At 35.0% G+C, this 15,940-nt stretch overlaps 1 protein-coding gene across 2 annotated transcripts in view; it reads left to right on the top strand.

The window, feature by feature from the left end:
• The window catches only part of SMC5 (structural maintenance of chromosomes 5), a 91,754-nt gene extending 80,399 nt beyond the window's left edge, over positions 1 to 11,355 (top strand). The window contains exons 19-25 of one of the 2 annotated variants that reach the window (XM_054583034.1): positions 2,961 to 3,005; positions 3,437 to 3,532; positions 4,188 to 4,292; positions 4,494 to 4,613; positions 7,566 to 7,745; positions 7,834 to 7,929; positions 9,050 to 11,355. In XM_054583034.1, coding sequence (XP_054439009.1) covers positions 2,961 to 3,005; positions 3,437 to 3,532; positions 4,188 to 4,292; positions 4,494 to 4,613; positions 7,566 to 7,745; positions 7,834 to 7,929; positions 9,050 to 9,193 — 786 coding nt within the window. In that variant the 3' untranslated portion in view covers positions 9,194 to 11,355. The remainder of the gene's footprint in view (positions 1 to 2,960; positions 3,006 to 3,436; positions 3,533 to 4,187; positions 4,293 to 4,493; positions 4,614 to 7,565; positions 7,746 to 7,833; positions 7,930 to 9,049) is intronic. The other variant, XM_054583035.1, reaches the window with a different exon arrangement.
• Positions 11,356 to 15,940: the final 4,585 nt, after the last annotated feature.

The raw sequence follows: 15,940 nt of genomic DNA, 5'->3' as shown, positions 1-15,940 counted from the left end.
TCCTATTCTCTCAGAATAATGTCACAATGAATAGAAAACAAATTTTTAAATATTTGGTATTTGTATGGGTTTTTAAATTCTTAATTTTAAATGTTATCTATTTCAGTACATAATGAAATATCTACTAAGTATATAAATAGAACTGGAAAAAATTTGAATTATAATTTTCAGTTCCTCCAAGATTTTACTTTATGATGTCAGACATAGAAACCACAGAGAATAGACCCAGTTGGGTACATGGTAGGAATTAGTAAATTTTTGTAAAAAAAATTTTTAAAGATTTTATTTACTTATTTTTAGAGAGGGGAAGGGAGGGAGAAACAGAGGGAAAGAAACATCAATGTGTGGTTGCCTCTCGAGATGTCCCCTGCTGGGCACCTGGCCTGCTACACAGGCATGTGCCCTGACTAGGAATCAAACCAGCAACTCGTTCGTTCACAGGCCAATACTCAATCCACTGAGCCACACCAGCCAGGGCAAATTTAGTAGATTTCTAAAGACAAAATGAGGAGCTGTTGTTTCTGAAGATATGCTAGAACTTCTCCAAAATACATTGGGTTATTTAAAAAAGTAAATATTAATATAATATCTATACTAATTTTTTTCTTTCAGAAAGTAGCGTGATTCTATCCTTGACAAGTCATGCTGTTTTTTAAAGGAACAGAATTAGAAGATAATTTATATATTCATTTAAAATGTATTGTGTAAAAATGTGTTGTGTGTGTGTATCAGGCATCGAACAAGACAGATATATGCATACTTCCTTCTTTATTTTTTTTAAGATTTTATTTATTTCATTTTAGAGAGAGGGGAAGGGAAGGAGAAAGAGGGGAAGAGAAACATCGGTTGGTTGCTTAATGCCCCCAACTTGGGACTTGGCCCACGTGCCCTGACCAGGAACCAAACTGGTGACCTTTTGGTTCACAGGCTGGTGCCCACTTCACTGAGCCATACCAGCCAGGGCTCAGTAGCCAGGGCTACTTCCTTTACTGAAATTTATATTCTAGTCTGAACCATGTGGCAGACAAAAAACAAATGAAAAAGCAAATAGATAATGTCGGGTAGTAAGAGAAGAAAAATAAAACAAGGTAAGAGGATAGAGTGTCAAGAAAGGTTCCTTGGAGAAGGTATTATTTTAGGTGAGTCTTGAGTGAAGAGAAGAGGGAAAAGTATCCCAGGCAAAGACAACAGTTCATACAAAGCCCCTAGGGCAGAAGAATATTGGCATGTTTCAGAATAACAGTGATCTCAATGGCACTAAAAATTATAATCCAAGCATAGAGGAAGGCAAAAGTCAGATCATGTATGGCCTCATAGACCAGAGAAGGAGTTTGGGTTTTTAACAAGTATTTTGAGATGGAATCTACTGGAGGACTTTAACCATAGGAGTGATGTGATTAACTACTAGAAGTATCAAGGGGAACCCTTTGTAGAGTATATGATTGTTTAACCACTGTGCTGTACACCTGAAACTAATACAAAATAATACTGAAAGTAAACTGTAATGGAAAAAAATTTTAATAGAAATGAACTTCAGAGAACTTTCTCATCTTATCAGAATTGGCAGTTTTCTATTAGTATTACTTAATCTTAAACTATTAATTGACAAAAATAAATGAAAGAACACTCCTAATTGGTATTGGATTGGCCAAAAAGTCTGTTACGTGTTTTTCCCACTAGTAGTGCTTAGTTGTCTTTAACTTCATTAGAAACAATTTTGTCAGATTGTATTGTGACAGCTGTCATATCAGCATGCATTTTTTTAAAAAACTTATCAAAATTGGTTAATTTTTGTGCAGCCATTTTAATATTGAAGATAGAAGAACATACGCAACATTTCGACGTATTATGCGTTATTATTTCAAGAAAGGTTAAAAAAAAACGCATCTGAAACGGCTGGAGGAGGGGAAACATGCAGTGCATGGAAAGGGTGCTGTGACTGATCAAATGTGTCAAAAGTGGTTTGCAAAATTTCTTGATACTATTGACATTTTGGCCAAATAATTATTTGTTGTGGGGCTGTCTTACTCATTGGAAGATGTTTAGCAGCACCCCTGGCCTCCACCCACTAAAAGCCAATTGCGGGAGACAGCCGATAACACTCAAAATATATAAAATCAATAGTTATTGGTGAAAATGAAAAATGTGTCTTTTATTTTATGGAAAAAACTAAACAGACTTTTTGGCCAAACCAATATATGGAGAGTAAAGTAGGGATACAGGATTGGAAGCAAGGAGACCATCTAGGAGATTATTGCCTTGGACCAAACAAGAGATTGTAGTGGAATGGATTAGGGAGGAAATACTGGAGAGAGAGAAGTAAGTTTAGAGATTTGAAGTATTTAAAGACAGATGCTACAGGGCATGCTAATGGATCTGGGGTGAAGGATGAGAGCGAGAACCCCTAAATTTTGCCATATACTGAAATGATGATTGAAGAGGAGAAATAAGTTTGTTCAAATTGGTGGGAAGGTGGTTGAAATGAAGACTTAAATTTAAGATGCCTATTAGAAAGTCAAGTGAAGATACTAAACAAGTGTTGGGCACATGAATTCAAAGTTCAGTGGACAGTCAGATTGAGCAATATATACTTGACAAATACCTGAAATCCTATAGGAATTGTACTATCTAAAAGGTTTAAAAACTTAAAATATTAATGCAGTGTTGTCAGTAGACCTGTCTTGTTCAATGCCTGACATATATATGTATCTGTTTTGTACCTTGTAGTATATGAACTTTGCAGGTTGTGCTGGCAAAACAGTGTGCTTGCTTGCTTCCCCTCTTAGGAAAGTATTTCTAATTTGTCTCTTATGGCGTGGACTCAGAAGAGAGTACTGTGGTGAAATTCTTCTGTCAAAGTAATTGGATTCTTAGGATGCTTTTTTAAGTACAGTATAAAGTTCTAACTTCTTGCTCTCTTTCAATGCCCCACATATTCTGGACCCATTCTACCAATTCAGCAAGTACCCACCATTCCAAATGGACACAACTCCTCACCCCCCATGGTATGCAGTGCTCATTCTTTTTTCCAAGCTCCTATCTCCCCTCTGCTTTGCTTTTTCTTAGCCATTTGCTTTAAGGTCCAGAGATGAATCTGGGCCTCTGAATTCTCTTACTCGCTATAGCTCCCGTAGCATGAACTGATACTTCCTTCTCTAAATCCATAGCCTATATGATATGTACTGCTTATTTTAATACTCAACATCAATACACTGCCTTAAGGTATTATCCGGTGTTAAGTGTATGTATTTTGTTACTGTTTAAAGTGTAACCTTTTTGAAAGCAAAAACCCTATTTATAATTTCTTTGATTCCTTGTGTGTTAGCATGCTGTCGAACACATAGTAGTAGATACCTGACAATATTTTTTTAACTATTTGAATTTAACTGTTTTCACTGTGCTAGCTACAATGATGGACAATTTTTTTCTTCTTTAGGCTTTCCAAGATCTTCCAAACACATTGGATGAAATTGATGCTTTATTAACTGAAGAAAGATCAAGAGCTTCTTGCTTCACAGGACTGAATCCTACAGTATGTTCTTTCTCCCATTGCCTGCTGCCGCTGCCAACACACACACACACACACACACACACTCAACATACACACACACCCCCCACCCCCCCATCCCCCCTGAATCCTACAGTATGTTCTTTCCCCATAGCCCACTGCCGCCGCCACCCCACACACACACACACACACACACACACACACACACACACACACACACACTTTTCTCCAGTACTTGCCTCCCACTCTGTACTAGAGCTCTTGGTAATAATAAGCTAGACAGCAGGAACAATGTGCTTTAAATGCCAGGTTTCTGAATCTATTAGAATTTTAAATAGATTCTTCCTAAGGAACACAGTGTTCTGTGCCTTTTCTTTATAAAAAGAATAGTTGGACTAACCTGAAATGCTACAGTGCCTATTTTTTTCAAGCATTTTCAGTATGTTACAAGAACATACAAACAATGCAACACATTGGCATTTTCAGTTGATGTCTTCATTGATGCACATTTCCTGTAATTTTATCCTTTGGTAGATTTATCTTAAAGAAATAGTTTTTCCGGGCAGGGTGGGATGGGTGGGGAGGGCAAAAGGGAGAAAACTGAGGACAACTGTAATAGAATAAACATGATTTAAAAATTTAAAAAAAGAAATAAAAATAAATAATTTTTCCCTATCAGGTTGTTGAAGAATACACAAAAAGAGAAGAAGAAATAGAACAATTAACTGAGGAACTAAAGATAAAGAAAGTTGAACTGGATAAGTATAGGGAAAGCATTTCACAGGTAATTGTTTAATCTTTTTTTTTTCTTTTTGTCATGTTCTTACTGTTACTCCATGCAAAATGACACGATACGCTTCTAAGAAAATGTGCAATGTATGTGCTCATGATTAATACTGATAAGAAATTTGTTTTATGTAAAATTGTATATCAGAATGTAATAACACTTCTTTTAATTGTGCTTTTATATTGCTTGTGTTTGCAGGTGAAAGAGAGGTGGCTTAATCCTTTAAAAGAGCTGGTAGAAAAAATTAATGAAAAATTCAGCAATTTTTTTAGTTCCATGCAGTGTGCTGGTGAAGTTGATCTCCATACAGAAAATGAGGTAAGCTTGCATTTTAAATGTTTCCTGGCAAGTAATTTTAACTATATGTATATAGTTTATTTACCCTGGATTTGAGTGTGAACATTTTGCTTACTAAAAAATTGTTCAAAGGAAGGAAAAGAGCACCGGTGGCATTGCATCAGGGTCACTTTTTTGTGTGTATGTGACATTTGAGATTGGTGACTAATACTTAACTCTTTTTATAGCCAGACTTAGTAACGGTTATTCAGCTGTGATGAGCAAATGCATTGCATTACTTTATAACTCTACCACTGTCCAAGTTAGAAGAGTCATAAATTGGCAAACATAACTGAAATATATTTAATATTAATGGTTTCCTTTTAATCAAGAATTTAATAGTTCACAAGAATGAAAATATTTGAAAATTCACTGCTAAATTCATGAGCTGTAAGTTTATGCATTGCAATTGTGGGTAAAATAAAATTATATTAAGAAATATATAAAGAGATGAACTGGGATTTGCTTCAAAATAATGAAAGAAGAGTTTGGTGGCGTTACTGTGAAACATTACAGTGGTCATGTATTGATCATAGTTGAGACTAATTGATGATACATTTGAGCTTATTTTTAGGGTTTTAATTTTGTAGATGTTCAAATTTTTCCCTAAGTTCTTTTTTAAGAAGGAAAGAAATGAAGATAAAAAATACTGCCTTCACGTTCAACATTTTACATTTTTGGGTAAAAAATTGCTCATATGCAATTTTACATGTGTGTTACATAAATAAAAAGCCAAGGTAAGGGCCTTTTTTTTCACCTTAGGAATTCTGCCCTGTGACTACATCTGTTTATATTCAGTGTGAGACATGAGGATAGCAAACTTCATTTCACTTTTAAGTTCTAGTAAGATGGTAGACCCTGCCACTGTAATTGTCATCTACCTAGTCACTGGGCTTGTTTGCATTAAGGGACATAATTTATCATATGTTTCCTATGTGTCAAGCACTGTATCAAGCACTTTTAAGTTTGTGATTTAATCCTCATAACAGTCCTATAAAGCAGGTACTCGTATCAATCCTGTTTTACAAATAAAGAACTGAAACTTACAGAAACTTCAGTAAAGGCCACAGAGCTATCAGTTGGCAAAGCAAAAAATCAAACCCCAGACCTGATCCCAGAGCTTAAGCAAGCTCTTAATTACTGCCTCGTCAGTAGATGTGGCATAGTTTTTATGGGATGGAAATTTGATCACTGAAAGCTTTGTCAAACTCAAGAGTGACTATAGTATCTTTATTCAATGGCTTGAGCAGATAAGGCATAAATATGATCAGGTAAGAATAGGGAAGCCTATGGAATTTGACCTGTCATGGAAATCCCATTCTTTAATCTTAAGTCCTATCACATGGTGCTATAACTTTATCATGCACTGTTTCTTCTGGATAACTTTTCTGTGTTTTAAATAACTCACTACCATAACAGTGATCCTTCGTTAAATTGTCCTATCTAGCCATGGGCTCAAGAAAATGGACATCTTTATCTCTTCTCAACCTCCCCCTTGGAGTGTATCTATTCTGTGCTCCTTGGTCATGGTTCTAGAACTGCCTTCTTTAGCCAGAGCTTTCAGAGATAAAGGAAGCTAGAATGAGCAAAGAATGGATGGCAGAAACCAAAAACAAAACTCTAGCAATCAGCGCTAATATAGTTAAGAAATGGCATCGTTAATAAATAAACTTGCTATGGAATAAATGCATTGTACAAATGTAAAAAGTAAGCCTTATGAATCAAAGCCATTAAAATTTATTGTCATTTATTTGTTTTGGTTTTGGTTTTGGAGGGCAAAAAACTTAATGGAGGTATCTTTAAAATTTGATAGCTATCAGGGTCCTCATATTTATGGTTAAGATATTTGTATATTTTTATAGAAGTTGTTACTGGTAATTTTAGACCTCTGCTGTCCAGTACAGTAATGACTAACTCCATATGGCTACTGAGCTCTTGAAACATTTAAAATGTGCTGTGAGTGTACAATATACAAATTTTGAAGACTTAGTATGAAAAAAGAATGTAAAATATCTTCTTAAAAGTATTTTATATTGATTACTTGTTAATGATATTTTGGGTATATTGGACTAAATAAAATATATTGAAATAAATTTCAGATATTTTTACTTTTTTAATGTGACTGCTAGAAAATTTTAAATTGCATAATTGGCTTGCATTACATCTATTGGTCAGTGCTGTCTTAGACCTAAAGCGCTATTCATTAAATAGTTAACCTTTAATTGTCAAGTTATGTGTCTCATTTTTAGGGTAAATCTGAACCTGACTAATCTAGAAATTACTAACAAAAGCAGTAAGTAAGCCTTAGAGCAGCCTCATGGGGCAAAATTTAAAGAACAACAAATATTTAGTGAATGTTTGTTATGTGTCAGGTTTTTGCTAAGTATTATGTGTATATATAATTATATATACAAGTTTTTTTTTTAAGTATGCATATAGTCTGGCTACTTTTTTATTAACAACTGAAGAAGGGGAGGGGCTCTGGGCCCTCTGTAGTGACACACACCAGCTGCCTGTCGGGGCGGGAAGGGCATGCTGCTCCACTGTGTTCTAACTGTTTGCACCTGTAGCTTTACAACCTAGCAGTTTAGGAGCTGCAATAGATAGTGCCTTTCCATGATTGGTCTCTTCACTCAGCAATTCCTAAAAACCCTTGGGAAAGTCTACTAAAGTTGAAAGGAATAGTATGAGATGAGGAAAAAAGTTACCCTCATCTGAATGTTTCTTACCTAACATATCCTTTAGAGACTCACTAAAGCTTGTAAATAGCAACTAGTTTTTTAATATTTTATTGGTTTACTTTAAACTATCACTGAATTTTAAGGTCTTTACTCTTATAATTGATTTACTCAATCTATTTTTTTTTTTAAGTAATAGTATGACATTACCAGAGAAAGCTCTTCATCTTTCATCAACTTTTTAAATGTCTCATAGGAAGACTATGATAAATACGGAATTCGAATTAGAGTCAAATTTCGGAGTAGTACTCAACTGCAAGAATTAACTCCTCACCATCAAAGTGGAGGTGAAAGAAGTGTTTCTACCATGTTATACTTGATGGCACTTCAGGAACTTAATAGATGTCCATTCCGAGTAGTTGATGAAATCAATCAGGTACAGTGATTATTCTCTCACTTGGGCTTTATCCTGTCTTGTATCTTATAAGAGATTGAATGCAATCATTATTGCTGTCATTGTTTAGGGAATGGACCCCATCAATGAGCGCAGAGTGTTTGAAATGGTTGTAAATACTGCTTGTAAAGAAAATACTTCTCAGTACTTCTTCATTACGCCAAAGGTAGGTAATAAGTAACCTGAAAGTGGCTTAATAATGTAGCAAATTTGGGCCCAGTATGTAAATCTGAATAGGAACACTCCCAGAAAAGGAACTAAAAGGATCACAGTAGTAATATTTATATTACTAAAGGGGACAAGTTCCAGTGACACACTTAATCAGAAACCTTATCATCAGAGAAAGAAGTGCAGGAGACATTGGCATGTTCTGGAACAGAGATTTCTTCATGCTTTTGGCATTTACTCCTTTAGAGATGGTCCCCTTTTAGCACTAAAGGAGGACAGGAGAATGCAGACCCTAGAACTCCAGCCTTCCTTATTTCCCAGAAAGGCCTGTCTTTGGCAACACTGTGCCCTTAAATCACTGTTGCTACTGCCCTGGCCTGGAGGAAACCATAAGTATCTCCGCATCTATTCACTGATGAGCTATGATGGAAACAGAAGTACCGTTACAGAGAATCTTCTGTAAGCTAGAACCATTGCAGTGGGAAATCTTTTTGTTACATCTTATGCTATGGATAAATTATAAAACTGATGTATTCAAAGATGTAACCAGATGTATTTCTTTTTTAACTTAGTATTCACACAAAAAAACTGTCATCAGCAAGCAGATCCTAAATTCAATCAGGAATAGTGATTATGTTTCATTGAATAGTATATACTCTCCTTGTTCCAGCAGACACTCTGGAATATCCAGAACTGTTAATACCGCATTGTTTACCAAACATCTTGTCTTATCAACCAAACATCCCTGTGACACACTTTTCAGGCTACCATTCTATCAGATTGCCTGACCACAAAAGTTGCTTGAGAAGTGTTTGTGGAAAAATGAGTGAAATTATCTATCCTAGGGAAATTCTGTAGGACACACTTCTCCAGGGTCTTTCTTAAGACTTCTGATCCCTCACAGAAGGTTCCCTAAGCATGTTGATCATTCCTTACTCCAGGCTTCACATGTGCTGATTCAGGTAAGGATCCCAGTCTGGCAGGATATATAATGAGTTGTTTGAGAGCTTCATAAGAGTTTCATTAATATTACAAATACATTTTTACATACGTAAAGTTGGACAATTGTATTTCTTAATAATACAGCATTATATGACAGTTTATTTTAACACTTACAGCTCCTACAGAATCTCCCTTATTCTGAAAAGATGACGGTATTGTTTGTCTACAATGGTCCTCATATGCTGGAACCAAACAGATGGAATTTAAAGGCTTTCCAAAGACGCCGGCGCCGTATTACGTTCACTCAGCCTTCTCAGTAAAAGTAAAAGCAGAGAACTTGGGATTTTGTTAAATTCTATTATCAGCTCAGCCAAATAAAAGGAAATTCATTAAGGCTAAAAAACCAGTTGTTTTTTGAAACCTGCTATTAAATACAAATGGGTTGATGACTGGAGACCATAATAACTTTTTTCTGTGTAAAAATTAAGTCTTTTTTGGTCTTTGTTGACTGGAGTCCTTAGCAGTCTAACCACAGTCATTGGGTTCCCATGTTAAAAAGTACTATTTCAAATCAAAGTTACAGTGGAACGTGTTACCGGTCACAAGAAGTTTAGCTGATGTGGTAACCCTGAGCTTTAATTGCAGAGTAAGTTTAATTACTTTAGAGTCTAAAGAAGACTCTGGAGTTTGTCATAGTTTTCTCCCAGTGCTGTATTTAATTTTTAAAAATTATTATGGAAAAGTCTAGTCTTATGTACAGTAATAACTTATGACAAATCTGTTCATTTTTTCCTATTAAAAAAAGATTACCTATCACCACTAGGAAATGGAATTTCGTGGGACTTTTTAAAAAGTTTTATGAAATTTGATACTATAATTGTATTGGTATCTCAAAGGAAAAAAGTACTGGGGCTCAAAAATGGTAGTTGGACTTCTTTGAAATGCCACAGGTGGCCACTAGATGATGCAAAATGCAACCAAAAGATTGACAGAAAATAAAATCAAGTGACAAGGGTTTTTAAGGAATAACTCTGTAAAGTGTGGGGTTTTTTAATTTAAAGTCAATTGTATTTTACATCTTAAATTTCTAAAAGCATTTTTATAATTATTTTAGTAAGGTTTTTCTTAAGATTTCATATACTAATTTCTACAATTTATATTTAAAATTTCTCAATGTTATGTAAAGAGTGAGGGAAAGCATTGATTTGTGTAAAACCGTGTTTCTAGAACTTAAGTTTATAGGTTTTTCCTTACAGTGTTGCTCCCACCCCATTTTCTTAGAAAATCCAACTTAAACTGTTTCTTTCAGCATGAAACAATGAGATGAGAAAAATTATTTATCTCTGAGTTATACCAACTAACAGTGCCAAACAAATTCTATTCTTTTAAAAAAAATAAACTTTTAAGATAATGGACGAGTCCAAGGACATGTGTTTGAACAGTGGATTGGATTTGTGCCAGTAATAACAGAGTTATTTTGTTGACTTGATAGCCTGAATAAATAGAAAAATTGCATTCAGTTTGGGTTTTGTATATTCTTAAATAGCCACTGAAATTTATATTCTTATGTCAAAAAATAATAAACCATAGTTTATGTCCTTTCACTTGGACATTTTCTCTTTAAAAACATATTTTTTTCTTTATAAAAATTTTAAAAGAACCTTCTCCTCTTAAACTAAATCTAATGCATGTACTATGAAAATATTTCTAAGTAACATTTTTACTGGTATGGAACATGTGAACATTGAAAAACTTGGTAAGTTGCTGTTGTTGCCAAAAGTGTTTGTTGTCTAATACTTTATTTTTCACCAAAATATCTCCACTAATATGTGCTTGGTGTAGTGTGTTTATTGTCTAAGTACCAGCCATTTTACTCCTACAAAATGAATATCAGTGTGAAAAAGAAGCTTGAAGATTAGGTGTGTTTGAAAATAAAATGCAATGGTCAATTTTATTTCACTTTACATATTCCAACAATTATGGCAAAATACCTTGTTTGTTAGCATTTATATTTCTTTACTGTACAAAGTTAATATTTGGTTTTACATTGAATTTTGAGCTGCGAAGGATAAATTATATCTCATTTCAACATATTAATAAAAGACTAATAAGCCTGGTACATTATAGTTTCTGCCACTTAAAACGTCATGTATTTTCTGCAAAAGTTGATTTTGAATTTCATTCAGATTGTAAAAACTTTAAGTAAAAGTCTGATTTGGTGAATAAAATATTTAAAACGTTAAGATAACAAGCAAGTATTTTCAGTGACAAAAATCTTCATTGATTTGTCTAAGGAGAAAGTCTGTACTGAAGGGTTTTCCATATTCAAAGTAAGAAGAAAGATTTCTTCCTGCTTTCTATGTGTCTTTTGAACGTGTGCTTATTTTCTTTGGAGTATGAATCTTTACTATGTGGAAAATATAATTTTGTCCTTCTATTGTGCGTGCCTGTGTATGTGTGTGTAATTGAAAAAACTCTTGGGAAATACTACATTGTTGGTAATAAATGCATATTTTCACATTCTTTTAGTGTATGGTATTTTAAGTGAGAACTGTTTTTATATTTTGAATCTTTTTAAGAGTCATTTTGGTTTTCAGATTCACTGAAAAACAAGTATGTTGAGTGCCTGCCTTTACAGAACAGTGTTTGGCAGTCCATCTTTGTTCAAAAGGATAGAAAATTAGAAAATTTAGTCCCCTCTCTGCCTGCAAGAAAATTACAGTAAACAAATGAAAAGGGTTTAAATCATCTAAAGACGCCAAGTTATAAAGCAAGTATAAATATTTTTAGCTTGAAACTGTAGATGTGCTTAAAAAATAAAATCATCCCCAGTAGTCACTTTGTCTTATTTCTTATATTAACCTACTATCTAAAGTAATTTTTGGACTATATTTTTTAGTCAAGCAGACTGTCGCTTGCAGATAAGTTACTTCATTCAGTTTCCTCATTAGTGAAATGAGGATAATAACTAATTCACAGCGTTGTTGAGAGAATCAAATGAGATTGGGGCCTATTGGGGCATCACAGCAGTTTATGTTTCCTTTTCTTACATGCTTTTTCAGCTTAATTGAGATCTGATATTTTTAAATCTTAAAAACTGTACTATGCATTTTTATATATCAAGATATGAGAATTCTAAGTTCATGTGGAGATCTTTTTATTCTATTTTATTCCGTTGTTCAAAGGATGTAGACCCCTATGGGCTCTGCGTGAGCCCTGGGCAGTACAGACACAGTTGTTCCCATACATCTTGTTTCCTTCATTAGCCAGATGAGCTGCCCCAGAGGTACTTACACCAATCCATCTCATTACTTTATAGTCCTTTCTGAAAACTTATGATTAATAAGACTTGTACATTTGGGAGACTGACCTAATTGACAATTTGGAGAAGTTGGAGGTAGTGATAGATATTTTTTAATGTTAAGGCATAACTATTTGCTCATTGCTCAAAAAAAAGTTACTGGAGATTGGCTAGAAGATTTTTATTTTTAACCCCAAAGAGAAAGAATAGGGCTACTCTGTGGAGCTTCTTTCTAAGAACTGTGCTTAAGAGGACTTGTTAGAGCCAAGAGGGGCGTCACAGCAGCTCTGGCTCTCTGGGCGCTGCTTTCATCTGAGACACTGTAACAGGTTGGCTGCTATTTAAGCAAGTTCGAAACATGAAAGACGTTTGCCTTCCACTGCCCCTTAATTAGTAAACTTTCATGTTGCTTTTCAGGAGCGTGCTTACATACTTCCGGCATTCAGATCCACGTGTTTAAGAGTGAAGGGACAGGGTGGTCACTTAGTTATTTATGCCAAATACTCAGAAGTATTTGTAAAGAAAGATTGAGGATAAACTGTCCAATGAATGTTATGATAAATTTTAAATTATTTTCATATTATTTAGAGTCTTAATTTAGTCCCAGTGATCTCTGTTGCATTCTTTACCTTCATATATTAGATACCAGACTTGGGGAGGATCTTCCAAGTGGCTTAGATCCTCCTTTAAACAGTTATTAAGTCATGAAAAGGAATCATTGGAATGATTAAGGCTAGCACTGATAAGCCTAAATAAGTTTATTGTAAACCAAATGCTATAATAATTTGTTTATAAGCTATATTATACTATTTTCACGTAATTATACACAACAACCCTGTCTGTAGGTGGAAAAACAGGAACTTAGCAATGTTCACAACTTTTTCAAACTTTCACTACTGGTTATTGGCAGAGGTAGAGCTGAAAAACCAAGTTCAATATTTTCTAGAATACCATGCTGCCTTTTTCTTAGTATACCTTGCCTTTTGAATTGTTCGAGCTCTACCCTAAACCATTCTTGGTTATGCAGTTACCTTCCTTGAGAGTAAATACTGCTTTTCCAATATGCTTCTATATTAGGGTACAGGCTACTTCTGCGATAACGAAAACCCGAATATAGCTTATGCAAGATAGAAGTTTATTCTCTTAACAGCATGAGCAGCCTGGGGCTGATACACCAACTCCTGTTTGTTGCTCTGCTGTCCTCAATGGGTTCCTTACGTACAAGACGGCTCTGTCAGCTCTTGCCAACACACCTGTATCCAAACAAGGAGGGAGAAAGGTGCGAGGGGAAGAAGGCCACTTTTTTTAAGAGCATGCATGGTCTTCAAGAGGCACAAATTACTTCTGCTCTTGTCTTGAACTTACTCTCATGGCCTGCAAGAGAGGCTTGAATATGTCATCTTCAGCTGTGTGTGTGTGTGTGTACCCAGTTAGACTGCAGCCACTGTTAGGAAGGGGAGGGTGACGATTTGAAGGCAAGTGGGGATCCGCCACAGACCCAGAAAGGTAACTGATTACCCAATGGCCTGTTGGCGATGCTTTTAGAAAAAAGACTTGGTAGGTTTCCTATCACAAAAATCGAGTTACTGTTGCCTTCAAAATTCCCAACTCTACCCTTTTCTAAGATGGCAACCTCAAGCCACTGCTATTCTCTTAACCCTTTTATTTCTTAATAGCATTTATCATTACTTTTATATTTAGTTTGTTGTCTCTTCCACTAGAATATGAGTTCTCTGAAGGCAGAGTTTGTCACGTTGATTGCTACCTCCCCAACACCTAGAAAAATGCTTTATATAGTAAGCACTCAGTAATTGTAGCATTAATGAATGCCCTTTCTCCTAACAGTGATTTGGGCATATTTATTCCATTATTCACCAAATAATTAGGGCAAGCATGTGCCCTAACCAGGAATCAAACTAGTGACCTTGCACTTGGCCGGACAGTACTCAACCGACGGCCACAATGGTCAGGGCTGTACCGGAACATTTAAGAGGAATGATAGGAGTGGCCAAAAACAGTAGTGAAAAATCACTTAGGAAGTCAGGACGGGGCTAGGTCATAGAAAATAAGTTACCGAATTTCCCCTTAGTTATATAGTGGTTTTGTTTGTTGAAAGAAGGAGAGCCCTGTCTGGCTGGCTTAGTCTTGTAGGAGGGTAGTTCTATACACCAAAAGGTTGCAGGTTGGTTTCTGGTCGAAAGAGCCGATTCAGTGTTTCTCTTCCTCTCTTTCTAAAGTCAATAAACATATCCTCGGTGAGAAATTTTTTTTTTTAATCATTTTTTTTAGAAGCAAGAGAGTAACAAATAGAACTGGAATTCAGGAAGATTCATTTGACCATCAGATTTAGGGGATGAGGGAAAGGGCATATGGAAGAGAGGGAAAGCAAGGAGATGTGTAATAAAGCTGGGACAGTTTCTGTGCAAAGAATAGAACTATGGAAATAGAGGGAAGACACGAGCTATTCATACGTAGAATATGTAAAAACACTGATCTGCCTACCATTTGTGTAATGTTCGGTCTTTCTCACATCTTTAATTTTGATGAAAACTATAGAAAATGATATCTCCATTAAGGAAGAAGATTCAGAGAGACTAAATGGACTTGACCAAAGTTACAAACCAAGTAAATGCTAGAATTGAGACTCTATACTGAGCAGAGCGTAGAGGATGGTAAAACAAGGTAGGCAAGCTTATAGTGAAAGATACACATGCATGGTTGTTGGTGACACTAAAATTGGGACCACCTCTGTATTTTAAGTTAAATACCCCTGTGACTTAGCAAATTCACATATAGGAAGTTACCCTACCATATTCTTTCACATGTATTTCTAAGCATATATGTGAAAATACTAAGTTCAGTGTTGTTTGAAATAGCAATTGAGAACTGGTTAGTGAATTATGATGCAAACATCTGTTTAATAGAATAGAATATCATACAGTTATTAAAAAGAGGGTTTTTTAATGTATTGATATGATTAGATCTCCAGGCTGTCTCAACTGAAACAGCAAAGTACTGAAGAGTGTGAGTGAGTGTGTCTACCATTTGTGTTAAAAATTAAAAATATCCTGGGGTTCGATTCCCCCAAAAATATTTGGATGGGGAGAATAAATGGGACCAAATATATGTGACAGAAGGAGACTAGATTTCAGGTGGTGAGCTCACAATTGAGTGCACGGATGTCACATGGTAATGTACGCCTGAAATTTATAAGATATTATTAACCAATGTTACCTGAATTTTTTTTTTAAAGAAAGCACACACAAACATATAGCTACTTTTTTTGTCTCTTGATACAGAGAAATGAGCAGTCATTTCCTCTGGTAAGGAACTAGGTAATTGAAGGAAAGGGTGGGAGGAAGATTTATGTTTTACTGTATGCCTTTTTTTCTTTAATTATGTACCTTTTATTAGGGTTTTTTTTTTTTTTTTAAGAGAAAAGAGTGTAGGGTTTAGACTCAGAGAGTTTGTTCTACGACCCAGCCAGCTATGTGACTAAGGCCAAATTATGTTTCTAACTTAATGTGACTGCATTATAGAACATGTGAAAAACTAAAGAAAGTCTGTTGGAAAGCCAACACTTAGACACAATGTAAAACTTCGGTGTAATTCTTCCTAGGCTTTAAAAAAAAAAAAATCTGATTCCAAAGTAAACAATTTAATTTTAAAATGTGTTACAAAATGCATTGGCCCATGTAAATATAGTGATTTATTAATGAAGTTTTAGAATAACAAATTGAAAGAAGTACTTAAATATTTTACTGTT

The sequence above is a fragment of the Pteronotus mesoamericanus genome, unplaced genomic scaffold (assembly GCF_021234165.1).
Source record: "Pteronotus mesoamericanus isolate MK-2021 breed Mesoamerican mustached bat unplaced genomic scaffold, CSHL_Meso_final contig_73, whole genome shotgun sequence".
Taxonomy (NCBI): Eukaryota; Metazoa; Chordata; class Mammalia; order Chiroptera; family Mormoopidae; genus Pteronotus; species Pteronotus mesoamericanus.
The sequence above is the reverse complement of the archived record's forward strand: the minus strand, read 5'-3'. Positions and strand labels throughout refer to the sequence as shown.